Source organism: Fringilla coelebs (genome assembly GCF_963513975.1).
Source record: "Fringilla coelebs genome assembly, chromosome: 1".
Taxonomy (NCBI): Eukaryota; Metazoa; Chordata; class Aves; order Passeriformes; family Fringillidae; genus Fringilla; species Fringilla coelebs.
In genome coordinates this window covers 61,505,579-61,532,377 of record NC_140028.1, presented here as the reverse complement: position 1 = coordinate 61,532,377, position 26,799 = coordinate 61,505,579, and the positions used below count along the sequence as shown (strand labels likewise).

Here is a 26,799-nt window from a genome sequence, read left to right as displayed (position 1 = left end):
AGAGGTCTCCCCAGAGCAGAGCAGAGCAGAGCAGAGGGGCAGAATCCCCTCCCTCGCCCTGCTGGCCACGCTGCTTTGGATGCAGCTCAGGACACCCTTGGCTTTCTAGACTGAGAGTGCCCTTTGTCGGGTCATGATGAACTCCTAGTCAACCAACAGCCTCAAGTCTCCTCAGGAAGATATTTTGTCCCTTTGGGAAGGTAAAGCAGGGAAGCTGGGAATTGAAAATGTTTAATGCAGACTTCCTTTTCCAGCACCTTTTAAAGACCAGTTCCTGTACTTCCCCAAATGCTCTGTTATTATTTACCCCAGAAGACTAGAAATTAAGCCACAGACCAACAACAAGTATTCCTCCTCTTCCTCCTCCTCGTGCTGCAAAAAGACCTTAGAAATCATCTAAAATTAGGTACTTTTCTCAGTTTTGCCTATTCTTGTTGCCAGGGCAAATGCTACTCCTACCTCTCAAATTCTGTCTGAAGAACATCTTGTTTTGCTCTAACCTGGCAGGAGATAACCTTTCTTTGCCACCTCCCAACCTCCACAACTCTCCAAGATATGCTAGGGAGTGGGGCAATACACCAACACAAATTCTTTTTAATACTGATGGCTGGAAAGTCAGGGTTCAGTGCACAATTCCCAAAAATCATGTGGCTTTTGAGTGAGTCACATCAGCAGCGTTACCCTTCCCTTTGCATTTGGACTCCTGCATCCACAGGTTTGCTGCACAGCCAGAGTTCATTTGCAGAAGGTAAGAGCACCATAATCTTGGGTCATGAAGAAATCAATTAACAGTTTGGGGGTTTTTAATTGCTACAGTCATACTTCCATGGACTCTTCGTGGAGTGCATGAGGCAAGTACTGAGGCAATCTGAGTGGTTTTGTGTTTCTTCCATCTCCAGTTACTTCTGATGCTCCTTCAAAATGGTCTGCCTAAAAAACCTCCAAAAGTTCAGTTGCCGTTAAATTTTAAATAAAGATAAGGAAAGCTTTGGTTTGGTTTTGTTTTCTCTCTTTACCTACCTTCCCAATTCTCTCTGGACTTAAAATAAAACCTAGGTGGCAGCAGAGAAAGATTCTGACTTGACTCACTCAACTACAAAACGTGCAGTTTTACATCAATCATTCAAGGAATTATAGGGCCAACAGCATGAAAGTTAGGGAAAAAACAGCATTTTAATACTGCCAATTTCTTTAACATCAGCTTTAACTTTACGTCACTTGCAACAAGCCTGGTTTTATTTTTTATAGAAAGTTCTGTTTTCATTCCCATCTTTCTTGTCAGCTGAGGGCTGAGGGGAGGAAGGCCCCAAGGCTGCAGTTCCTGAAACACACACACACACACCTGAGTGGGAGTCGAGTGGGTTCACTGTACTGACAACGCGTCAGCCGAGAGAGGGAGCAGCAGAGGGAAACAAGGCACAAAGCAGGAGCTGGAGAGAAAGAGGTACGGCTCTTCAGCCTCACCCTTCTCTCAGCCTTTGCATGAAGTGAGGATTGATGATCTGCTGCATGATTTAGCCTCTCTTAGAAGGTCTCTTCTTTCTTTCATGGACTAAAATAGTTGCTGCTTTTATTTCCCCCTGTGTTATAAAAGGAATAACGTCATATGTTCATGTCCTGGAAATAAAATGTGATGATTATTCGACAGAGAATCAGGTAACAGCAAAGGCTTGAGCAGTTCGTATTCAAAAATATTTATTTTTCAGTTGTTCATGATATGTGTCAAATTCTCGGTTATAGCAAAAAAATTGTAACAAACAGCATCCCAGTGACACATAATCAAGCCTAAGAGTGCAGTTTATTACAACTCTGTAAACAAAAAGAAGTATTTCTGTAATGGCACTGTCCATGAACCAGATTATGGCATACAGAATCCCAGCAAAAGTCAAGAGAAACTTTTACAAAGAAAACAAACCCCCAAATTGAAGTAGAGTATATGAACCGGGCCAAAGTGGCCCAATCCACATTTAATCAGAGAAAAGAATGTCCTCAGAATTTTTGCTTGGCTTGTTCTTAAGGAAACTAAATCTTCATTGTTTTCAAGGCATCAATCCAGCAGATGAAACAGTACTATTATGAATAATATGAACAAAGAGCAAACATCTCTTAATTATGACGATGTGAATACCCCTACTGTTACATTATTCAAGGAGATGAGATGATTTGGGAATGTTATTGCCTGTATAGCACAACACCTTTAAAAGATATTCCTTAAAAATAAGTTACTGAGAAATAAAATCCAAAGTACACCATCAAAGAAACTTTTTTGTGCATAAATATCAAAAAAGTAGAATCTTATTTTTCTGCAATGGAAATAAATAATTTTATTATAATACAAGGTACATACTGTAAACTGTAGGATGCACTTTGAACTTAAAATATACCCATCTCAAACATATTTTACATGTCAGCATCTAAAATGGGATTAAAAATGTTAGGGTTTTTTTTTTAGATCATGCATTAGTTACAGCTTGCTTGATGGCCACAGTTTTGCCTGCAGCCTTTTAGTGTTCTGCAAGATCCTCTTAATAAAAACACAGGTCTGAATTCCACTACACTTTACACATGTCCTTGCATACAGGAAGTTTTGCATGTGTTCCATCTGCAGAGAGCAGGTCCCACAACAGCAGGAGGTAAAGACAGAGCAAATAAGGTACAGTTATTAAAAAGTATTGGACAGCTGGGAGTACATAATATAATTACAAGCTGGTATCTTCAGTTTACAGAAAGCTATACATTTGTTTGTTCAAAAAAAAAAAAAATAGACATCCAACATGTGTTTACTCACATGCTGACACAGAGTTCATGCAAACAACTAAAAAAAAAATTTAGCCATCTTATCCTTCAGAAATGCTGCTTATAGTTCATCCTCAAATAAACTGAGGTCCCCTCAGAAACAGCAGGGGCCTGATGTGCAGGTTGACTCAAGCAAAATGTAATTGCTTCCTCCACACTGAGACATGAACAGAAGCATCAAACAGATTTCATTGAATTGGGCTTCATTTCAACACTGTTAGGTCCAAATCCAGGTTCACTTCTCATTAAGCAATAAGACTACCTTAAAGAAATACAGTTATTTTCTTGGAGGAAGAACATTTTCTTCATAATAGCCTGGATTTACTACATTTCCAGCTGGATCATATCTAGCCACCACAAACGTTGAGCCATCACTAGCAGATGCCTTTCCAACTCCCATCTTTTTTGTGTTCTTCCAGACCATTGCTGTAAAATGACCTGAAGAAAGAGAGAGAAACATAAACATTCCCTTTAGATACTAAATCTGTAACATTTCCTGTAGCATGTGAGGTGCTGGGGAAAAAAGAACAATACACAGCTGCTTCTTGGTGTAACATGAGAACAAGCTAAAGACATGAAAAGGAACCCTAGCATTTTGTCTTGAAAACCCCTAACCTGATTTGTTTTCATACTACTATTTCCATGTCCATGTTCTGTATCCAAACAAGAACATGTAGCAGGAGAGTTGTGGAAGAAGCAGTTTGGTAAGTATCTGATGTAAAATTTGACAGAGACATCACAGTCTGTACTCACTGCAGTGTGAACAGCAGTTCTGGGAGTGACTATTATTCATTTGCTTTAACTGCCTCATACTCCCCCATGTGTTTGCATGTGCAACTCTTCAAAAACCCCCCTGTTTTTGTGGCTTCTTCTGCCTAGTTTAATAGCCACCCCCACATTGTTGTTCCCACTATGAATAGGCAAATCTCAAAGTCAGGGAGAAAAGCGTCATTTTCTTAATCTGAAACAAGGTCAGGTGCCTCTCTTGCTTGAGCATTATTTGAGGAACAACATTCTCACATTCATTTTGCACTGGATTGTTAATAGGCAGCCAACAACCTATTCCCAGTCTCCAAATTTTAGCTGAAGTGATCTCTGTGAGTGGAGTGATATAATTCAGCAGAAGTCACATGTCAATGTAAACAACAACACAGTACATTTAGTAAGACTCCTATATGATTCCAATTTAGCATTTCTTACAAATTATTTTGCCTTAAAAATAAGTTGCCTGTTCAAAACTTTGAAGTCAGAGGAAAAATGCAGTACTAAAGAAACCCGACAAATTTTGCTTATTTTCTAATTTCTCAGGGGTTTTTTTACCCTTTTGTCAGTTTTTAGCACAACAGTAGAAGTTTCATTTTTATAGAGACAGTTCCCAGTCTGAACTTACCTGTCCTAGAAGAAAACCCTGGGTTTTGAAAGCTGTAATTTTTTATTTCACTGTACCACCTGTCAGCCACATCTTTTCCTGAAAGACAAAAGAAATGTGCTGCAGAATCCTGACATAAACACAAAAGTGTAGCTCACTTACAGCCTGACCAGTAAGATCCTCTGTAACTTTCAGCTTGGAAGGTAATGAAGACACATCTCCCTCATCTTGGATAAGTGCTCCTGTCATCAGACTTAGACATACAGCTCTCACCATCTTCTTCCTCTTGAAATGTGTTTGAAAATGCCCAAGTGTGCCAGGTTTTCTAAGCAAAAGGCCACACCTGTGGATGTGTACCCCTTCCAGCTCCAGGTAAACCAAATAATTAAATTTCTGATGTCTTTTTATTTTCGCTCATTCTCACCAGCATTGAATATTTCTGATTTCTGAGTGCATTTATTTTTAGTGGTTTCTACCTAGCACTAAAACCATTGTGAAGGTCCATTTTGAGGCACTATAATCTGGGGTACTACAGAAAGCTCAAAAATTCACACTTAGGAGCCATTTCTTTATGGAAGTCTGCGTGTCCAACATTGTCTCATCCCACCCAGAGCTTTCCCTGACAACAGCTGTATGAGAACCATGACTACAGCCAGGGATGCAACTCAGACCAGAATCTGGAGATGCAGGGCAGACAAATGTCAAATGTTACTTGTTTTCCATTACTGGTTGTTAGGAAATTCTTGTGCCAAACACTGGGGGGATGAGAGGGGTCAGGTTTTTCCCTGAGCAACCTCAATAATTAAATTTCTGCTTAGCATTCCAGGATGTATCATCCACACAAGGCCAGGAGATTTCAAAGCAAGCTGCCAAAGCTGTTAAGCCTGACATCATGAAGAAGGCTGGTCCCTAGTGGACTGTTGGCAGCAGAAGAGCAATGAGTCATGCTTTGCTATTTTGCAGCAAAAAGTCTTAAACTTGTGCACTTCTGGAAATCAGACACTGCGTTAACTTCTTGAAACTTCAGTTTGTTATGACTGAAGTCAGCTAAAAGGATGATGCTGTTAATCTAGCAAGCTGGTTGTCAGAGCCCTAGCTGATAAGCAAATATTCAATGAAATGCTATCTTGAGGGGTTTATGAACTTGAAGTACTATGAAGTTATATGCCACACTGGTCGTTAGTAATAATGCTTAGTAGAATAAATATTTTTTTCTACATAAAAAGGTTAAAAAAAATCTCTTGCCTCCCAAAGTAAAAGTGTCGGGAGTAACAATTGGTTTCTTCTTTTCCTGCTCTCCTTGCACCAGAAAAACAAACCCAGCAGACCTGTATTATGGTTGAAGTATGGAACACATTCATTTCTTACTCACACTAAAGCTAAAATCAAGACAAAAAGAGAAAGTGCAATAGTGACCTTTATGCAATACAAGGGGAAAAGAAAAAGCACATAGTGAAAAACCACACAACAAACCAATGAGATCATGCTGTCCCACTCTGGACTTCATAGCTATGAAGGATTTGATGGGTTTGTGGTAAGCTGGGTGTAACAGAAGTACAGAAGGTGACTGCTGACATATCAGGCCTTATGAAGCCCGAGTATTCTATGTGTACTAGTGCTGAAGTGACTATACTACATAAGAGAGAATTTAGCAGCTGCAGGACTGCATTCTCACTGCTGCCAGCTTTTTATTCCCTCTGTCAATGTACCAGTGGGATATAGTACAAACAGTATTTAAAGAGAAAGTCACCCCCACTCTGCTTACTTGTAGCTCTGAGAACTGTACCTAGACTGCACGTGACAGAACTTAAAATCTCCATAATGCAAGTATTGCAGGGCACATGGATGTTTTGACAAACACAATATCTCTTCATAATTAATTTGCTTTTAATTTAAAGAAGACTATCATTTGAAAAATTGTTTGCTTTAATTCAAGGGAGATAGCAATGGCGTCAGGTAAGACTGCCTCAGTCCTGTACCTGAAAGACAATGAGCACAGCTGGACAGCACAGTCTATCATGTGTTAATTCCCAGATCTCAAGGATGAAAGCTTTCAACTGACTAAGGCCAGGCAGTTAAAGCCAAGAAGCTGATCACTATTCTCCATTTTTCACATGCAGGATCAAGTTTTCATTATATAGCATTGCTGTCATCATCCTTGAATTAAAAGAGTCACGGGCTCATAAACTGTGAGAAAATAAAGACTGACTTTTTTCCAGCAAAAGAGAGGGTCACCAAGGGACTAGGCAACTTTTGACAAATTCTGTCTTGAAAATCATATTAAAGAAGTGTCCTCTAAGTGAAGGGAATGAATGGTATCTGTCACATGGCACAGGAAGTGAGGGGGAATCCAATGTGGAAGCTCTTACCAGGTGAGAAGACAGGTAGGTACCTAGTGAATAAACAGTCTCTCTTTCCTCTGAAATACTTTTCTTCTGATTCTTTGCCCTTTGTGGAACAGTAAACTGGTGGGACACAAGCCAAACCAGTGTTGAAAGTGACAGCTGGCACACAGGGGACCAAGGAAAACCCCTGTTTTGAACCCAGTGACCTCAGGGCTTCCAGAGAGAAAACAGCACAAGGGTCAGGAGTGCACTGAGCCTACCTGCTTTAGCAGCAACTTGCATCCTCAGATTTATTGGTTCAGAAAACTGACCACAATATTTCCATGTAAATGTTTTATGGAATAAATGATGAAGTCATATTTAGAGTCTGTTTTGATTGCTTTTCAATGTTTTGTTAAAAACAGCTCCCCCTGCTCCCAAAGATCCCCCAAAACAAAGGAAGTTGGTTGCTGTTCAAAATGCTTTTCAGTCAGAAGGAAAAATACGCAGAAAATAAGTTGCTCATATTCTTCATTCCTGATCAGAGCAAAAATGATAAAGTTTACTCCTCTCAAGAAGCACATGGATCTGCCCTGCAGTCAGAGCTGCAGCTTCTCTTCTGTTGCTCTGCTTGTGGAACTGATTAATAAATATTCTGCTGGGCTTTTTTATCACCCTTCCTCTTCGCACTGCTGTAAGCTACGCTCAGAGTTTCAACACTTTCACTGTGGAAACAGTTTGACTCCACCCTTTTCCCAGGGAGAGACAGCTCACTGATGACCTGCTCAGCCAGGCTTACTAGATGTTCATTTCAGAACAGTCTAATCTCACTCTGATGAGCTTCAGCCATGATGAACAATCTTCCTCAGGTGAAACTTGGTGCAACAATCCTTGAACTAATGTCCAAGTGCAGTTTTGCCCAAGACTAGGACCAGAACCAGCACAGTGATTTGATTTCACTTACACAAGCAACATGCTTGCAATGTGGCCACACTGACTGTGCCTCAAGCTTCCTCAGAGAGTCAGAGGAGTGACCATGTGGGCTCAGTCCATATGTAGGACTAACAGTCTAAATAACGTCCCCCCTGTTATCAAGGGGCCAAGCAGTGACCTGGCCATGCTCTGCATCTCATCAGCTGTGCTGTTGTCTCATTAAATGTCATTTTTAGCCATTCTCCTGGGTGAGGCACTCCATTGTGTGTGGATGTTGAGGGAGTGAGTGCCAACAACTGGTACCAGACCAAGGGTTGCAGGGACCTCTGTGTGGTGCCAGCAACTGGAGCACAGCAAAGCATGAGAGGGACCAGCTGGTGAGCAGGTGAAGTGCTCTGGGAGGAGCTGCAGAAGTGTATGGTCATTGCAGGGTGGGTTCTGGTCAGCAGTCAGGGACCTGTGGGTGTGAGATGCACTGTGCTGGTGACTGGAGTGGAACTGCAGCCCCAGGAATTGGTATGTCCAGGTGCAAGCTACTGGTGAGATCAGGATCCTGGGACAGCTACTGGCAGACTGAGTGAGCTCAGTTACTGCTGGGATGCCCACTGGAATTCTATTTCTATTATACACATATATATAAATATGTAATTTAACACTACAATATATATCTACTTTTGAATCATTTACTGAGAAATAGATACTTGTATTTTTATATACTATATTAATTTACTGTTATATACTACAGTAACATATATTGGAACATACACTGGAATCAGCTGGAAAAAGAAAGAGGAAGAGGCCATTGGTGCTGTTCATTTTCATACTTACTGCATCTGTTTATGCCGCTCTGCACATAAACACATGTCCATGATACATATGTGTTTGTGTAAGGCTGGAAACACATTCCCAGCCTGTGCAAGACTGGACAAATTCCCAGTCTCACCATCACACAATGCTGTGGCAGCCCTATTCCTGTATTCAGCTCCCCTCAACATTTAACTACTCTGGGCCCAGCCTTACTGTTTCCCCTCATACCAAAGAAAGCTTAAATCCACAAGTAATCCCACTAAGTTGCCAAAAACATTCTAACAGAATCACACAGATCATATTTCTTTGTAAATGGGCAGCACCTTGGTGATCTACTTAAAAATTAAGTTTTCACAACATTCCTTCCACCAGTCTGAGGGGAAAGAGGGTGGATTTAACATTGCCTTGGAAATAAAATATCTACCTAGACTAAAGTCATACCAACGGCTTTTGGAAGTAATTCTCTGCTTTCAACATCCCTCATGCAGGTCCTTACTTTATTTTACTGTATGAGCCTGGAGCAAGGGATCAAGGCAGGCCTTCAGTCAGAGCCCACAGCTCCAGGGCTCGGACAGACAGTGCTTGTGCTGTTCTGCACACTAGTCCCAACCTTAGGAGACCCAGATTCCTCCCATGACAGATTTGGGGGATGCTGACTGGATTTCCCTTATGAACTCTCTGGAGTTCATAAACCATAGTGCTTCCACCAGCAACAGGGCAGGTTCTTCTCAGCCACACCAGCCATCCCAAACAGAATTCAGACATCCAGTGCTTGCCTTCAGCCCCCCAACACACGAGAAATGAGCTGAGGCATCCTGAGAAGCCTGACATAGCACAGCTGCCAAGGCAGGCTGCAGTCTCTGCCCTGGTGGCAGATGACAGCTCACTTATTTGAACACAGACAAAGAAAAGTCTGCCACAGAGCAGTTCCTGCAGGACTGGAGGGAGGAAACAGCTGTCAACTCTTTCTTGGATTACAGGGATAAACATATTTCTAGCAACAGCTTCAGGCTATGTAACACTAAAATCCTGAATAGAATTCAAGGTATTCTTGTACCAGGAGAGGAGTCATATTAGAAGGCTTTATAGTTGAAAGCTTAAGCCTTCCCTGAAACAAGAAATGCATCTTCTGGCATTATTACAGAACTCAGCAAGAGCCAAAATAAACAACAGCATCACTTTTTGAGAGAGAATACCGAGTATTCTAGAGGTTTATTGAGTCTTGCTTTATCTGGGAAAGAAACCAGAAGACATTGCCTGCCTTTGTTAAGCCCCTGAATGGATGTCTTAATCCAAATTTCTGCCTCATTGAGCAGGGTACAAATTAACTATCCAGAGGGAACTATATGAGAAAAAGAGGAAGAATGAACCAACTCCACAGAGGTGAAGACTAAGCCTAGATGAGAAAATAACTTCCTTCAAAGAACTAGTTTTCTCATTCTGGTATGTTGAGTGATCCTGTTGCATTGGAAAAGTAGAAATGTTTCACAGAACAAGAGAGGATGTGGCTTAATTTTCTCAACATGGTATTTAATGCTGTGGATAAAAACCAGCAAAACTTCTCAAAATTATAAAGTTATGTATGGAAATTGTGCATTGAAGGAAACAGGCTGCATCCAGAGAAAAGACAGACATATTTTATGTAGAAGAATTTGTGTGTTATATTTCCAGCTCTCTAAAAGGGAATTCTGTGGCTTTAACCTCAAGGGAAGGAGCACAGGCCAGTAACACAAACAAGAAAGAGCTAAGCTCAGTCAGTGAGTCATAGCCACTATGCAAACTCTGCCATACATCTGTGTTTTCCCATGCTGTTCCCAATCCTTTCCTCACACCCTTGCAAAGCACAGAATGCCAAATATGAGCAGATCAAATTGCATTTTTCCACCATGGGTTTCTTTTTCAACAGGAAAATTGGGACTAGAATTAGCACTTGAAGAGGAACCAAACAGCATCCCTGGGACTAAAACTCCCTAAAATTTCCAGACCCTTCAAACAGAGCTTCCAGTCTAGAGAAACGAGCTTCTGTTTCTTTGGGGCTGTGCTGGAAATTCCAGGGGTAGATTGGAATAGAAAAAAGCAAGTGGTCACTTTTAATACATCCACCTGCTGTCCAGGCAGGCTGAGGCATGAGCCCTACTCACTGGGAGGAGGCAGGAGGGAAGAGCCTGCTGAATCTCTCTCCAGCTGAGGGCTTACTACAGGCTGTCAGCCTGACCAAAATTCAGCTCCTGGGCACCCAAACCAAAGGCTACCAGTTACAAATTACATTTACAGTCAGAAAATACATGGAGTAAAGCAGTCTTTAAAAATGTAATAATGAAAAGGGCTTAAAGTTGCCAGATTGGAAGATATTAGTGGAAGGACATTAGCCACTGTCACTTTGGTGTCCAGTCCCCTGCTTTTGCCCCCACAAACAGGAACTGCTGCGCAGTGTGCAGGAAACATTTTTCCACTGCCCTCAGCACAGCTGGGCTGTGGGCAGACCTCTCTTTGGCTGGGACAAACTAAGGATAAAGGTGAAGTAGGGGCCATTGTCGACTTCCTTCTCTCCTGCATGGACACACAAGTACCCCTGAAGACAGCTCCACAGCAGGGACACAGGGAGCAGTGTGGCTGCCAAGTCCTGCCTCCAAAGGGACATAACACACCACCACAGTCCCTTACTCCCTCTGTGCCCACATGTGCTTCTTGCTCTCAGGACACAGGCGACTGCAAACCACCAGCCTGTCCCCAGGGAGCCTGGGCTGGGCTATGCTGGATACATTTTTGAAGTAGAGGAAACTCCAGCACCCTTGCCACCAGATGCAGCCCAAAGTACTTGAGATAAGGCATTTATCAGGTGTGTGTGAGACAATGAGAGGAGAGAGCTCACCTGATTGGTCATAGGATGCCCATGCTAGGTTTTCTCCACAATTCCCATTAGCAGACTCAGAGCTGTGCTTGAGGACCCTCGTGGTAGCCAGTTCTTCTGCATACCTAGCAAAGGAATCCACACATTGAGTCAGGAGCCACAGCTGCAAGGAGCAGAAAGGAGGAGGAACAGGAGGAAGAGAAGGATATGCAAGGAAGGAATTGTGCTGGAAGATGATGGGTTCAAGTCAAGTTGCAAAGCCCTGAAGCCAGAGATGCTTTAACATAGATCAATGAGTTAGGCAAAGGAAAAACACATTTTCCCTGTCTTTCATGAGCATCTATATAAATTTTGAGAAGGACCTAGGAGAAATCAAAGGGCAGATGCCCTTGCACCACATTTTAACCAACACCTGGAAATCCAACGGCCATCCTTAGCCACAGCTGCAGGTGGAAAGGGAAGTGCTTACAGCAATTGCTACAGGTGCCACCTCCTGCATTTCTACAGGAGTAAATTAAATGTTCTTAGTGAGACTGGGAAAAAAAAACCAGAGGTGGGAATTCAGTCAAAGCCAGCGTAAACCCCCTACATTTACAAATGAAAGAAAAAAAGTCAAATGCAAAAAAAGAGCAATGTACCAGGCAACAAGATGGAAGAGAAGGGGATCACGTGGAGACTCTGAGGCAACAACTGTGTAAACCAGCACAGGGATAAGCAGCACTGTTTCTATAGAACTTGACACGTGTGCGAATGTGGGATGTATTTTATTTTCTTAGAACAATAGGGTTAAGAATAACATCATGTGTAAAGCAATTACTCTCTTTATTCAACATTAGATGGGTTTCAGTACAGACACAGGGAAATTGGAAAGACCATTTGTTATTTCTTATAATGGCAACACAGAGTCATCAGGTTCACAGATTTGAAATTGAAGTGAGACAAAGCTCTTCTTCCACACTGTGCAGCAGAAGTCATTGCCACAGGACAATGCAGGCACCAAAGCACGTGTGAGTGAAACACTGAGAGGCAAATTCACAGTGTATGGATGTGGGGAGGAATCTTCATGGCATATTAAACAACAGCAACAAATAAATGAGGATACAACTTACTGCTTAGGAAAATGGTCATTTCCAGGATAAATCTGTAATTTCCAGAAGATAATGGGGAAGGATCACATTTGTTTTGTCCTCCTACTCCTTCCCTAATCATGAATTTCTGGCATCTGCCAGAGACATGAATTTTGTCTAGCTGAACATTTTGACCCAAGCTAGCACCGCAGTCATTAGGTTCTAATTTCCTTCTGCCCTAATCCTCCCACCAAAACAAAAAGAAGAGTAATTAGCTACATCCATTAATTTAGAAATAATGAAAACTTGTCAGTTTGCTAGATCCTGGACTAGAGGATCTTTAGATGCTATCTCTACAGTCCTGTAATTTTCCTCAGGATCCTCATATCCCAAGTTAGAGGCAAGACTGAGACTAAGGACACATTGCAGATGGATGAAGCTGCCAGGGATTTGAGACAAAAGGTGATTAATCCACTCCAGCTCAGGCAGTTGAAAGCATGAGATTTTCATCTGAGATCATCACCCTATGCTTCATTACAGTCAGAGATAAACAGACACCTGCTGAGGCTGACTCATCTCATGTTAAAGCAGGGATCCAATAGTCAGTTCACCTGTCACAATAACTGGACCTGAAAATAGCAGGAAACATCCCATTTTCAACACAGGTAGAGAAGCACAGAAAAGCACCCAGAGAGAAAAGCACCCAAATACAAACCAACAAAGGTATGTATATATATATATATATATAGGATATACCCAAAGAAAAGATGTTCTTCTTTTAATTTAAGAATATAAAAAATCTGTCTTGAAAAATATGAGATTTCTTAAATTTCATGTCTTTTATTCCAACCAAAGCATTTCTTGTTCTTGCTATCAACCAGTTTTACCAGTCTCTAAACATGTCTTTTAATTCTTACAAGTAACAGACCTCAAGCAAAGAGAGTTTTCCTATTGTGGTTCATTGCAGCAGGGCATCAGTTGAGACCAAAGAGGGCTGTGAGGAATTTCTGAAGGATCTAAAAATACACAGCAAGGGCAACAGCACACTTAGAGATAAATGCAGAGCAATGCATATTTGATAGAATAATCTGAACTATTCATACAAGCTGACTTGTTCAAACTTAGTGTGGCACTTCTGAGACCCAACAAGTGCTATTGACAAGTCAATGAAATCTCTCCCTCATTGTGAGCATGAAAAACAGAAACAAAAAAAAAGTCTTAGAAGAAGAGAGGGAAAGTCCCAGCAGACTACAAGGCTGGTGAATGAGTCACTAGCATTCCACATTTTAGGAATAATGTATCCAGTTATAATGGTGGCTCAAGAAAAAAAAAAAAAAATAAAAAAGAAAAAAAAGTGAAAACACCAAGATTTTTCTGGCTGCCAGAGGTCATGTCCACATGCCATTTACATGGTGTGTTGTACAGCACAACACCTGGGAGAAAGCTAGGACTCAGGAGCCAGTTCATCTGTGTGACATCTCTGTCCCATCATGCTGGGGCAATAAATCAGGTTCTGGAAAGGCTACAGCATCTCTCTCCCAGTCACCCAGCACAGAGAAATCTGCATGGTTATGGTAGAAAGCTAATGGGAGGAGATCTTATGTCTAGAGCAGGAATCACACTGCTCACCATTCAGTATAATTTATCTTCTGAATAGTTTAATCAGCATTTACTCCTTCAGTTATCTCCTTTGTACTGTGAGGTTCATCATTTAAAAAATAATTGAAGAATTTTAAATCTACTTTTTGAAAAAGATTGCTGTAAAGAGAAGGGAATTAATATGGTTATCATAACTACAGTAAAGAGGACAAGCAGTATTGGACTCAAATATCTGTAAGGAAGACAAGTCAAAGACCAGGGAGATGGATTCACTGTATGTTAGACTGAGAAGAAGTTGGGCAGTCTTCAACACTGCAGTAGAAGCAAGATGTTTCCTTCCTGACAGAACAGAGAACATATAATACTTTTACTTTTGTGGCTGGGAGATAGATAAGTTAATCTGAAATTACTTCCTCCTGATTCCACTGATCTTAGACCAGTCACCACTTCTTACCATGAAAAAGTTATTTTCTTACTATTTCAGCAGGAATAGATCTTCTGCAGATGACAATCCCTCATCTGACAGAAGTGGTAGTGAAGCATGTTTTAGACATCTGCCCTCTGCAGAGGACACCTACTAGTGCAGACAGATGGAGTCCACATCTGAAAAAGGCTCCAAGAAAGATTTGCACAGTTGTGACCACATGTGTCCATGTCACCAGTGAGACAGTGAAAATGAGTTACTACTACTGTTATATGAGGATACAAGAGGGGATGAAAGAGGAGAGTTACACACTTTCTACTCAGTAAGTCTTCAGTGGTTATCAGCATGTCAAAAGGCAAATGTCTTTGCAGTAAACACATTCATACCTAACAGATAAAAGTGTCACAACTCTCATTAGAGAAAAGAAAGGACTGAACTCACTGTTGGGCTCCTCTGTTTAACTTCTTGCAGAGTTTTAATGGGGGGACTCCATGTTTCTTCCTGTAGTCATTGTGTACTTTCAAGACTTCTTCAGCAAATTGTTTAGAAGCTGAAATCACATTTTAAAAAAATGGAAAGATCTGTCAAATACAGACATTAGTGAAGACAGAAAAAGCATACTCTGAACCCAAGCCCTGGTGCTGGCTGGACAGAAAAACACGAGGGTACCACCCTCATTACCTGGCAGCAGGATGAAAGGAACCACTGACTTCCATCCAGAAACAAACTCCAACAGACATTCCCATTGGGAAGCTACAGACTCACCAAAGGTTGAAGAAAACTGTGATCATTATTGCTTTCCTCAATAGCAAGGCGATTTAAGGTTAGTCAATCAGTTTGTCAGTTTAAAACTGAAATCAGTTTGACTTTCATTTTAAGCTATCAGTGCACTGCATCACCATTCCAATCTCAGAGTAAGCAACAAATATGTCCTTCAAGGAGATATATTAAAAATGTAAATGATTGTCCCTCTAAGTAAGAATTATCTGTATTAGTCAGAGCACCACCTAAAGAGAATGAAGATACTAAAATGTTTAGATCTCTGCAAATACTTGGAAACATGCATCATTCTTTTAATTAATTTTATAGTAAAAATTCATAGAAATCTCAAAATGCACCTTTATTTGGCTCAAGACAAATAAAGCTTCACAAACAGCAAGTGGTAAGGAAAGAAATAGCTACTGTGGCATGGGTTTTTATATTTATTAATGATTCATCAGCTTCATTTCTGAATATCTCAGCTAGCATGACTACCATCACTTTTCTTGTAAGATACTTTGGAAACCCAAACAGATCCTATGACTAGAAAGAGTTTCCTGTTATTAACCTTAGATTTCTCAACTTCCTCTCACTACTTGATCCTGACAACTAAAATCAATCATTCTCTGTTGTATTAGCATTATTCTCTTCTACTATTTGTAATGATGCACTTTTCCCACAATAGAGCTGTCAGTTTGCACACACTGCTCTCAGAACTTTTTCCTAAGGTGATTACCCAGCTCACTCTCATGCTTTAGGCTGCTCTTGGCATTCTCTCCAGTTTCTCAGTAGCGCTGGGATAATAAAGCAGCCTAAAATAATCTCAGTATCCAATGCATACAAGAAAGCCATTACAGTTTCATGCAGCACCTTAAATCTTTTGAACACAGACTGAAGTTGGGTTGACTCTTTCCTGATCAAAGTGCCATTATGGACATAGCTAATATATTCCCCATAACATGTTTTCAGGCTCACTTTCTTGGTATCAGTTTGTTGGTATAACACAGCAGCCCTGTTGAACAATGTGACATCTGCCCACCACCTTCCTCCTCTTCAGTTCTCCCTCAGTTTTGTGTATCACAAGTTGCACATCATCAGGAAAACAGGCACCCCCATTCTGGTATTCAAGCACACAACCTCCTTTTTGCTAATGAACCTGTCCCATCAATGTTATTACCATTGCTCACAGCTCACTGATTCTATCAGGCCAGGGTCCTAAACCTCTAATCTGCTCTGTTACAGAGGTAGCCAATTTCTACAGCATCTATCAGAAGTCACTGAGGAAAGCCTACATCCAATTCACCCCCTTCCCTGATGCAGGGGGTCCAAGCTTCCAGCAAGGAAATGTTAAGACAGCCTACAAATTAAAGACATTGAAAAACACAGCTTTGAAAGTTGCATCACATACTCCAGACTACTTTTTTTTCTCCTGAGACCCTGCTAAACTTGTGCCTGTTATCACCTAGACTTAATATCTCACCCACTCAGCACTGAAATAGCAGATAAACAATCTGACCTGCAGGTATGGAAGTTTCTATCCAAATAATTTGCTCTCAATGACAACATCAAATTTCAATTCTAATTTTAAAAAAAGTCAACTGAAATACAGATTTTGTCAGTGCTCAGTCCATAGATTAACAGAAATACTGCATAATGTAGCTCTGTACTAACTTTCTGACTTACAAAACGTAAGAAGCCATGGACAAAACTGAGTTGCTTCTAGCTGCAACAGGCACTGCTATGCTGTCCCTGGAGAACCTCCATCCTCCCTTTCCCTCAAAGGTGGCTGCTATAGAAATGCTTATCTTCTGTGACTCAAGCTCATGTGCTAACCACCTCCCTCTGTACAGCTTTTCCCATGCCTGATGATGTGTGGAGAGGGACACCCAAGTGCCAGATATATTTCAGATTTGTTTCAGAATGCATGTTAAGTTTTTCCATTTTACCAGTGTTCCATACACTGAGAAGCCAGGCATTAAAAGTGAGTTAATGGGAGTTTTCAGGCTCCCACCCAAATGGGAACAGATTCCCAAACAGCTGTGGAGACGTACTTCTTTCCCTTCATGCAAGCTGCTTAAGCTGCTAGAAAAAATTATTTTTTACTGCCAGAGAGTTAAGTTTGGTCATGAATCATTACACACCTTAATAAGCAAAACAACTGAAGGTATTAGATACAGTTGCTTGCTCCTCAATATTCAATTATTTGCCTCTATTTCTTATCCTTCTGGAACATTGGCTAAGATAATGGCAGCATGTGACGATAAATTTCTGGGCTATGATGTGATACAGAGCACACCTTACAGCTGTTATGCTCTTGGACTCCCAGGTTCATTGATCAGCTTTGTGTGACAGGGAAAAATAGGCAGAGGAATCTAGGTTGCCTTTTCCCATCACATTTGTTTTTCAGAGAATTCTATTTCTCTATTCTTACTGTCTCTAAGCAGCGCCAATCTACTCAGTCTTTCTTGCATGAAGAGCTCTTCATGCCTGAACCCATACAGCCTCTTGTTAGAGCTGTCTTCTCCTGCCATGTCTACTTTAGTTTGGGCACCAAAACAGAGGTGAGGTACTCGAACATGTGTTCCACAACACGAGCTGCCCTGCATCACCTTTGCAGCTGTCAACTGCGCCTCCCCCGCTGCTCTTGGGGAGCCCCAAGGTGACAACAGTGAATTGTTCCACAAAGCAGCAAATTCCTACCCAGCAGAAATGCTGTGGGTAGCCTTTACCTCAGCACTCAGGACACACAACATTATAGCAGGCACACACATGACTAGCAAAACAAGCATATATTGTTATGCCTAAGTATCCACTCTGGTGACTCAAAAATGAGCCCTGTATCAATCTCTAGAGGTATTGTTTCTTAGTGCTTTTTGTCCTATTCTTTATGGATAATTTTCACTGGTAATGTTTTACTTTCCATAAATACTAAGTTTTTCTACTTAGCCTTGAAGTAATTAATATATAATGCTGTCAAGAAAAGAGAGTTGGGAGTGTTCAGTCTAGAGAAGACAAAGCTTTGGGAAGACCTTATTGTGGCCTCTGCTTAAATGGGACTTATAAGAAAGACAGAGACAATTTATTAGGGCCTGTAGTGATAGGATAAAGGGTAATAGATATAAAATAAAAGAAAGTAGGTTCAGGCTAGATGTATGGAAGAATTTTTTTATGATGAGGGTGGTGGAACACTGGCACAGGCCGCCCAGAGAGGTGGTGAATAACCCATGCCTAGAAACATTCAAGGTCAGGTTGGATGGGGCTCTGAGCAACCTGATGTAGTTGAAGATAAGCCAGCTCTGAGGGTTGTATTACAGGACCTCCAACAGTCTCTTCCAACCCAGATTGCCCTGTGCTACTATGAAACAAACCTCGTTCAGAATCCTACAGAGAAAGGTACCATTATGTCTGTCTCAATATATCTTTGAACCATGACAGAGGCCTCAAACTCTTCACCCAAAGTGTGCATTAGACGTAAATTGAGATAATGACTCCACCTTTCGATCTTCCCCCAAAAATAAATACCTAGAAATTTGCTCTTACATTAACAGGACACTGCATGTTACTTCCATGTTACTCTTTTGGGCCCAGAACCTGGGCAGAAAGAAACTACCTTGCTTCCAGCCAGGCCAGGGTGAGTTTTTGCAATAGCCAGGAGGGAGCACAGCTAGGATCTGGAGATTATTCTTTACCACCTCTCATGATTTTCCAGGAATGGGAGAAGGGGTCTCTTCCATGTCAAGGTAGTGTAGCAGGAGCAGCTATTTTAGGCTCCGAGTGGTTGTGAGCATTTGCATATGAATCACTCACCTGTCTTGCACATTTTTCTATTAATAGTTACTGATACTTTGTTTTCTTCCTGTTTCCAGCAAATTGTTCCTCATTGCTATTTCCAGTAAATTGTTCTTATCTCAACAAGTCTTTACTTTTTGTTTCTCCAATTCTCCTCTCCAGCCACCCATGGGAAGGGAGAGAAGAGATTGAGAGAGCAGTGCATCATTTAGGGAGGTTTCATTGGAGAAAACCATTCCTAAACCACAACAGAAGCCAAGTGCCAGAATACCTGGAGAAGACAGATGCAAAGTAGATAGAAAACACATAAAAGGTAATTAAGTAATCATTTAAACACTGAGTTTTAAGTCCTGCTTTAAAACTGAAATCCCTTCCGTCTCCCCTGATTCTGCAGAACTGCTCTACTCTACGCTGGAAGCAGAAGCAGGTTTTGGAATAAGAATGCGGCAAATACAGTTTTTAGTATGCCCAACAGGTTGGTGGAAAAAAATAATTAGAATGTTTAGGAAACTATAAAGTAATTACATCAAAAAGTCCTTTGTTACTGTCCCAGGTAACTGATACTTCTATTGTGACAAACTTCTCAAAGCATATTCACCAACTGGAAACAAACAAAATTCTCGAGCAAAAGAGATCCCAGCTTCTAAAGATAACATTTGCATCTAGACTCTTTTAAGAGAACTGACATTTATTATTAATCTTTATCCACACTTGAAATGTAACTCTCTGGAAACCATCCCTAGCTGAATCTTTCCCACTGTGAGAATAGCATTCCTTCTATGGAGAAGTGATGGATGTCTAACTGATATGAGAAATGTTAAGAAGACTGTCTATGTCCCACAGCACTTTGACTCAGCACTTTGGTTTGAAGCCACAAATCCTTCAGGGTGGTCTCATGCTGGCTGGGTCTGCAGCAACACAGGGAGTGAATGTTCCATGCTTCTTTCCCCACATATTTAACTGCACTTTCTTGCCCCCCATTTGGGACTGTAACATCTTCCAAGACTGGCCCTTAATGCTTGATGCCCTTTGGGAAAACGGATCTGACACTCCAATTCATTAATCATTTCCAGCCATAAAAACTGATCTCCCCCAGTATTAAACTCCCTTTTTCTTTATCATAACTGGCTGATTGCTTGGAAATATACAGAAGAAATGACTCCATGTATAAATCCTGGAGGAAAGAAAAGATTTAATAATTCTATGTTTAGAAAGTATCCTGGGTGGGGTTTCCTTGTCTCCTTTTACACAACCAAGAATTCAACAAAGGGGCAAGGTCTCCATCCTACACAATAAGCATTTATGAGAGATATCATAATTGTTGGTACATGATTTCCCTTTCAACCTGAATTATCCTGTAACCTTACTAAAAGTTAGAAGAGAAAGTACTGCTGGTGGAGGTGAAAGGAATTGGCAGTTATAATTAGATACTAGTTTAAATGGGAGTAGTTTCCTGGAACGTTCCTATGTTTGGTGCTCAAAATAGCTTTCTCTTCAGCTCAGGAGAGACTTCTTCAGGGAGGAGTTTCTGTGATGTTTCTCAGCATCCAGTTTTGCCTGAATTTGCTCACACACCTGCTTATCACTAGGGTGAGCTTCAGAACAACAGTGAGATGTCTGAGTTAACTGCATCTGATGGACAAGGACTCCACTCATTTTAGTATCTGGGCTTGCTCTACAGCAAACTGGCAACTTAACAACCTTGCATTACCGGTGTCACACAATGTAACACACTCTTTTCCCCCAGACACAATTTGGGACGTGTGGCCTGAGAACATGAAGCCGCCAATGCAATAATGTTTCAATGACATTAGTCACGTCACTATTTGATTGCAAATCCTATTCTTGCTATAATAGACAGTGCTGATTACTTCCTCACTTAAGCCTTTTATAAACAGTAAGGCAATTGACTGCCCTGATTAAAAAGGAACACCTGGTAAACTGGAGGCTGCACAGCTCTGAGAGGCAGTGGAGCCTTCCTTGATACAAGCATTTACAAAACAAGTAGCACTAATCAGCAGTCTGAGGTCTTGAGCACTGACAGAAGCAACTTTTCACTTCCACAGGAGGCAAGGGTGTGAGGAGAAGTCCTTGGCTTGTAGCCCCTGTCTCCTCCAAACTGACCAACAATCAGAACAGCCAGCGGTCACTTCCATGGAGTGTTCATCTTACATAAGGTTGGAACTGACTGCTCATCATCTCCAGAGCACCCAGTCCTGACTTTGCATGAAAGACAATCAAAAGTGTTGTTTTTATTACTATTCTGCCAGGAAGGACACCTGAATATTGTAATCATGCCACACAGCCACAGAGACAACATAAGGCAGCTAATGTGTATGCTACTATCCCATTTAAAAAGACTAAGGAGACACTCCCATCAGAAAGACCTCTTAAATCCAACTGCCACAGAATTCCTAGAGCACATGTACTTCCAAATACAAAGCCACAAGTGACCTGCATGTGTTAGAAGCACACTATGCAGAAGTAATCCATGTAATCTTCTCCATCTCTTCTTTCCCCAGTGCTGTATCTGCCTAGAGTTTATAATTAGAGGAATTTATTGAAGAAAATAAGGCACAACTATATTTATTAATGAGTAACAACAGAAACCAGTTGTTCTGAGTAACTGTACAGAAGTAATTGAATTGAAATAGAATAACTTCTTCTATTCATATTTTGGATGCTGCATGTTCTTATGCTCTGTAGATGGACAGCAACAGACACAACCTTGTTTTTACCCAGTGCCAAGCTCATTTTACATAGCACTGCTGGCTGTGTAGTGCCAACCAAAGTCTTTGAAAAGTGAAGAATATTGCAAACCAGAATCAAAGTGAGATAGAACAATCCCATGTCTCCCGGGATATGCTCCTGCATTTTACACCTCTACCATTCATGTTCTATCATGGTTTGGGGTAAGCATACCTGATCTAGTTTTAATCTCATCAGTTCCAATATCCTCCCACCTTGCTTTTCTGCCAAGGACATCCAAGATAGCTGTGGCAATGTTTAAAGTATGTTTATTTATGCACCTCCCTGAGGCATGGAAATATGGCTATGCACATTTCTTCTGATCACTGATGTGTGTGAACTCACCTATCTAGTACCTAAAGTCAGGCAGGGAGGCACAGAAATCTTCCCTTACTCACATTTACAATCAATTACACTAGCTGTTTTTCATCCCTCTGCTCAACAGGTTAAGCTCCAGTTCTCACAATTCAAAATCTTTTCAAAAAGGTATTTATTTCATAGAATCACAGAATAATTGAACCGTTTGGATTGAAAGGGACCTTTGAAGATCTTCTAGTCCAATCCTCCTTCACTGAGCAGGGGTACCTTCAACTACACCCTGTTGCTCAGAGCTTCATCTGGCCTGACCTTGAACATTTCCAGGGATACATTAAATGTTTACAGTGACCTAAACAGGCCCATATTGTCTTCCTGCACAACACCCCAGACTCCTACCATCTTCTCACACCTACTTGCATGGGAGGCAGTTCTGCACCAGGGAGATTGGGCACCCGCACAGCCTCACCTCATCCCCCTCTGCAGGGCCACCCAGCCCAGCTCTGTCTGCTGCTCAGACCTTCACAGAACGGGAAGAACTTGCCTAGATCTGCGTGTAAAAACACAACAGAGATCGGCTCCAACTTATCTTTCAGAGAACAGCATAGCCACTACAGAACGAGAGATCTGACATAGCCTTCTGGCCTGTTGAGATAAATAAAACAACAAAACCGTTAAAATCAAAATACTTGCTTTCTCATACTTTTTGTTCCTGCACATAGAACATCAACAGAAGCAAATTCAAACCCAGGCAAGACAGACACTACCAACTGTACAGATAGAAAATGCAGAGTTTGCATGTTTCCAGTAATAAAAACTTTCTTCATGCGCTTTTTTTTTTTTTTTTTTTTTTAATGTACAGAACAATAGCATGGGAAACCTTGGTAGGTATCTCAGTTACTACAGACCATCACATTCTATCTTATTCTTCCTGAGCTCTTCCCACTTTTTTCAGTATTTATCTGCCTTGAACATGAGGAGCTAAGGGCATGATCTAACAGCTGACAGGAGCAACCGCTGTTGCAGGGGGTGGCTGCTGCATTCTCCTCCCCCACCAAAACCCTGATGCTTCAACAGACTGGTAAAAATTGGACCCAGAATACTGCCAAAGCCTGACACATTGCTGGAAGACTTTTTTTTCTCTGTTACTGATTGAACTTGAACCCAGCAATCAATGTCTTCTGCACACAACTGGAGATGTGGGACTAAGAATGGAATTAATTTTGGTTTTGAAAAGTCAGTTTCCCACCAGACCTCCAGTTCAGCTCTGGTGTCAAGTGATAGACAGTAACTTGTGTTGGCAAGTTCTGCAAATGTCCCAATGTTACCAAATGCAAAAGCTCAGTTTCTAGCAGTTCAGAACAATCCATCTTCCCTATCCCCTCCAGTCCTGTAAAACCAGCCAGCATAACTCTCTCATTTTGGCAGCTTGGGAGTATCTGATTTCTCAGAAAGCAAACAGGTCACTTGCCCAGTATGCCTGTATTTTTGTCATGACCTGCCATGGCTGTCTCTTACCAGGATGCTGAGGTACAAGTCAGCATTTCAGCTGAAGACATAACTCGTTCTGCAGAAAACACAACAGCCCTTTTTACTGTACTCTGAAGATGCATCTTAAGAGTTAAAAACCAGCAATGCTTCTAAATAAGATTAAAACCAGCGTGGAAAACTGCACTGAGTCTGGTTCCTGTCTCTTTTCCTTTCCTCAAAACCCTTTCTCAGCCCCTCTTTGTTTTTTTGTACTGACTCAACACACAGAGCAGTGGGTAACTCCCAGCCCTTTCTCTGGAGTCCCGCCCATATTTGTAGAAGTGGCAAAAAAAAAAAGGAAAAACAGCAGAAAAATAAAACAAAACCAAATTCTGTAAAATGATTGCAGTATTTACTGAGCCTGACCTTGACACCGTCTGCACACACTTGCCAGAATAAAGAGAACTATTCCCCTGCAGAGAGCAAGCGGGCAAGCTCCCTTCCCCCGCGAGGTTGAACCCGGGGGAAAGTGGGAGAAATAAGACTTTTAGCAGCCTTTCCTATCACCATCCCAGCCTATTCAGAGACTCCCACTGCTCAGCAGAAATCCACGTGCTCCAGAGCGGAGGAGTGGAGCTCGCAGCCAGCTGCTTTCGTGAGCATCGCCTGCAGCTGCTGGCAGGGATGGATATCCCAGCGGGGCGAGGGCTGCCCGCAGGACCCCGCACAGCTGCAGCGGGGTCAGAGCCCTGCCAGCACGGCAGGCTCAGCAACAGGGCAGCCAAGAGCTGCCAGCTCCCCATCCCCTCCTTTCCTGCAGAAATATTGTCCCTGTCTTCTTGGTTAGAGCTATCTGCGATCTGTGGGGACGGCTGCCTGCACCCCCAACTAATCCAAATGGTGTCTGAAAAGGGAACACCTGGGGGAGGGCAGAGGGGGTCTCCGTGTTTGGCTGAAGTGTTTGCAGGAGTTATGACCACGGGAGGCTTTTCTAACCCTGACAAGGAAGTTTCAGTATGAATTTGGCTTCATCAGCCTGCAGCTTCCCAGGGAGAAAGCTGAGTCAGAGGTGCCAATGGTTTCAATACTCAGCTCTATCCAGTGAAACACAGCAATGCTAAGTCTCTAGCTCTGACACTTGGAATGAACATTGCTTCAAATATAATCTAACAATTAGTAATACAACATTATTGGAGAGTTTTTACTGAAAGAGCTGAGATCTCCAGTAGCAGGTTTCTTTGTGTGGGGATACTTAGACCTCAAGAGAGATTTACCAAAACCAAGAGGTTAAAGAAACTGCTCATTTATATTAAAATAGTGGCCCCACTTGCCATGAATTAGAGCATCCTTAAGTTAAACCTTCAGGTAATCTCTGCCTTAACCTTTCTGACCCAGGAGAGGAGCAAGGAATGTGTTCTGAGGTCTAGCAGATCTGCCATGCAATCTGTTACATGTTCATGTACCTTAGTACAGAGAAATTTGTCTGCATCACACCTTAAGAGCACTAGAGCAGGAACACATTTTGTATTTCACACAAAGCACAGAGGAAGCAATACTCTGTACAACAGCTGCTCTCCCCATTCAAAGGCAAACCACACTGAATGATCTCAGACAGGAATTTGAAGACTTCAGTGAACTAGAAAGGGCAGATGGGACTTAGTCAATAAACCAATTGTCAGGACAGGATCTCAGTTTTATGATTCATCTAAAAATATTGCGCACAGCTCAAAGACAATAACCTGGACCTAGTTTAACATTGCTTTGCATGACACAAGTAGTTAGAAAACATTCTTAACATGTACAGAGATCTCAAGTTCTATTTATATAACCACTTAAGGATGCAAACATTACCCAAGCTTTGGCAAAGGCAGTTTCTGGTCAGCCATTGTTCCTAAGTTTGTAAAAATCCACTAATGCACAGCAATAAATATGCAGGGGGGGGAAAGAGGATGGTAATTGCCTTATGACTGTTTTAGCCATTTCCATGCATTAAAACAAAAGGAGACTTTTTTATTCCTTTGGGAATTGTGAGATGCACAGTGGAGTATCTCTACTGCTTTTGCCCAATGTGCTTTGCTGATGTAATGTAGAGGCACTACATTGATTTGATGTTTGTATTTAGCATGGGAAGGCTGAGCTTGATACTTCACAGCAACTACGCTTATTTAAACTGTTATAGGGTTATTTATCCCAATCTAGCTGTCAGGATATGAGGCCAAATCCACCCATTGGCAGCTGGACTTTGCCAAAAAAAAAGCAGGTGGTTTGTCTGGACTGGGTGTCCTACCAGCAAGCCCTCTACAGTCACATTTGCAGACAGCTCTAACCTCATCTAGCAAGCTAACTTTTAAAAATAAAGAAAAATGAAAAAAAAAAAAAAAACAACAATACACTCATGCTGAGGCCCTTTAAAGTGTTACTCACACAAAGATTTTCCTTAAGTTTCCTATAGTTTTGAGTTAATCGAGTACTAGGTTTTGCTGAGCATGTCCCCATAAGTGCTGTTCACACACAGGACAGACCAACATACCACCAGGCTCTGATTTGTCACACAATGCTTTAAGAACAAGAACAAAAAGTCCCATCCAGTTTCACAGCTGTTTCAGAAATTCAGGACAGTTTTTTACTCATGGCCTTAACTGGACAAAGGTGGAGAAAACCCAGGGCACTGAGCACTCCCTTCTGAAGGTCTCTGGCTCTTTGGAAGCTTTGGAGAAGTCTCTCCAGCCCAAACTGAGCAGGGCACACAGACAGCCAGCAGCACTGGGGAAAGAACCAACAGCACAGGCAGCAGCAGGGAAAGGCTTAAAGAATATTCACAGCTGGGGAGAGACTTAAGAGCTGAGCAAGTCTGTCCGCAGTTAAACAGTAACCAGATCTTACATCTAAATCCTTCCGACAGGAACGATGATAAAGCTTGCCCCCCTCGAAGCATCCTGCAGCTTATCCGCAAGGCTAATAAGTTTTGTCAGACAGCAAGACACAAAATAACTTTAAAGCTACAGGATTCATAGTAATTTTTTACAGCAAAGCAAAAGGACTTTAAGTTACAAAGTTGTATATGAAATACAACTACCTCTACACCGTGCAGGCTGAGGAGGGGGGTCGCTTTTCTTTTCTTTTTTTCAATCCAACCCTTTGTCAGAGAGAAAGCTCCTCCCAGGCTGTACCATGCACAAATGAAAGCAGCCTTCTCCGAGGAAAGCCACTGAACGCTTTTACAACGCTTTCCCAGCATAAAACCAGGCACGGACTTTGTGCGAACACACAGCCAACTGCACGAAGGCATTTGCTCACCTGATTTCCCCATGACCAAGCGGGTTTCTCTTTTTTTTTTTTTTCTTTTTTTCTTAAATTTCACCTGCTTCCTCCTCTCTTGACTGAGTTTTGCCGCTAAGTGCCGGGATGAAGTATTCGCAGTTTCAGCTCAACTTCTTCCTTCGCCTGCTGGGAAAAAAAAAAAACTAACCACAACTCAGTAGCACGAACCCGCTACCGCCCCTTCTTGAACGCTGGAATAAGCCTGCCCATGCCTTTATAAGGCATAG

At 41.7% G+C, this 26,799-nt stretch overlaps 1 protein-coding gene across 1 annotated transcript; it reads right to left on the bottom strand.

The window, feature by feature from the left end:
• Positions 1–1,867: 1,867 nt before the first annotated feature.
• GLIPR2 (GLI pathogenesis related 2) lies at positions 1,868–26,708 on the bottom strand. The gene is made up of 5 exons (XM_084211557.1): positions 26,549–26,708; positions 14,612–14,720; positions 11,102–11,205; positions 4,187–4,264; positions 1,868–3,234 (listed from the first exon to the last, which is right to left on the bottom strand). The coding sequence occupies exons 1-5, from the start codon at positions 26,559–26,561 to the stop codon at positions 3,074–3,076; spliced, it is 465 nt and encodes a 154-aa protein (XP_084067683.1). The 5' UTR covers positions 26,562–26,708; the 3' UTR covers positions 1,868–3,073.
• Positions 26,709–26,799: the final 91 nt, after the last annotated feature.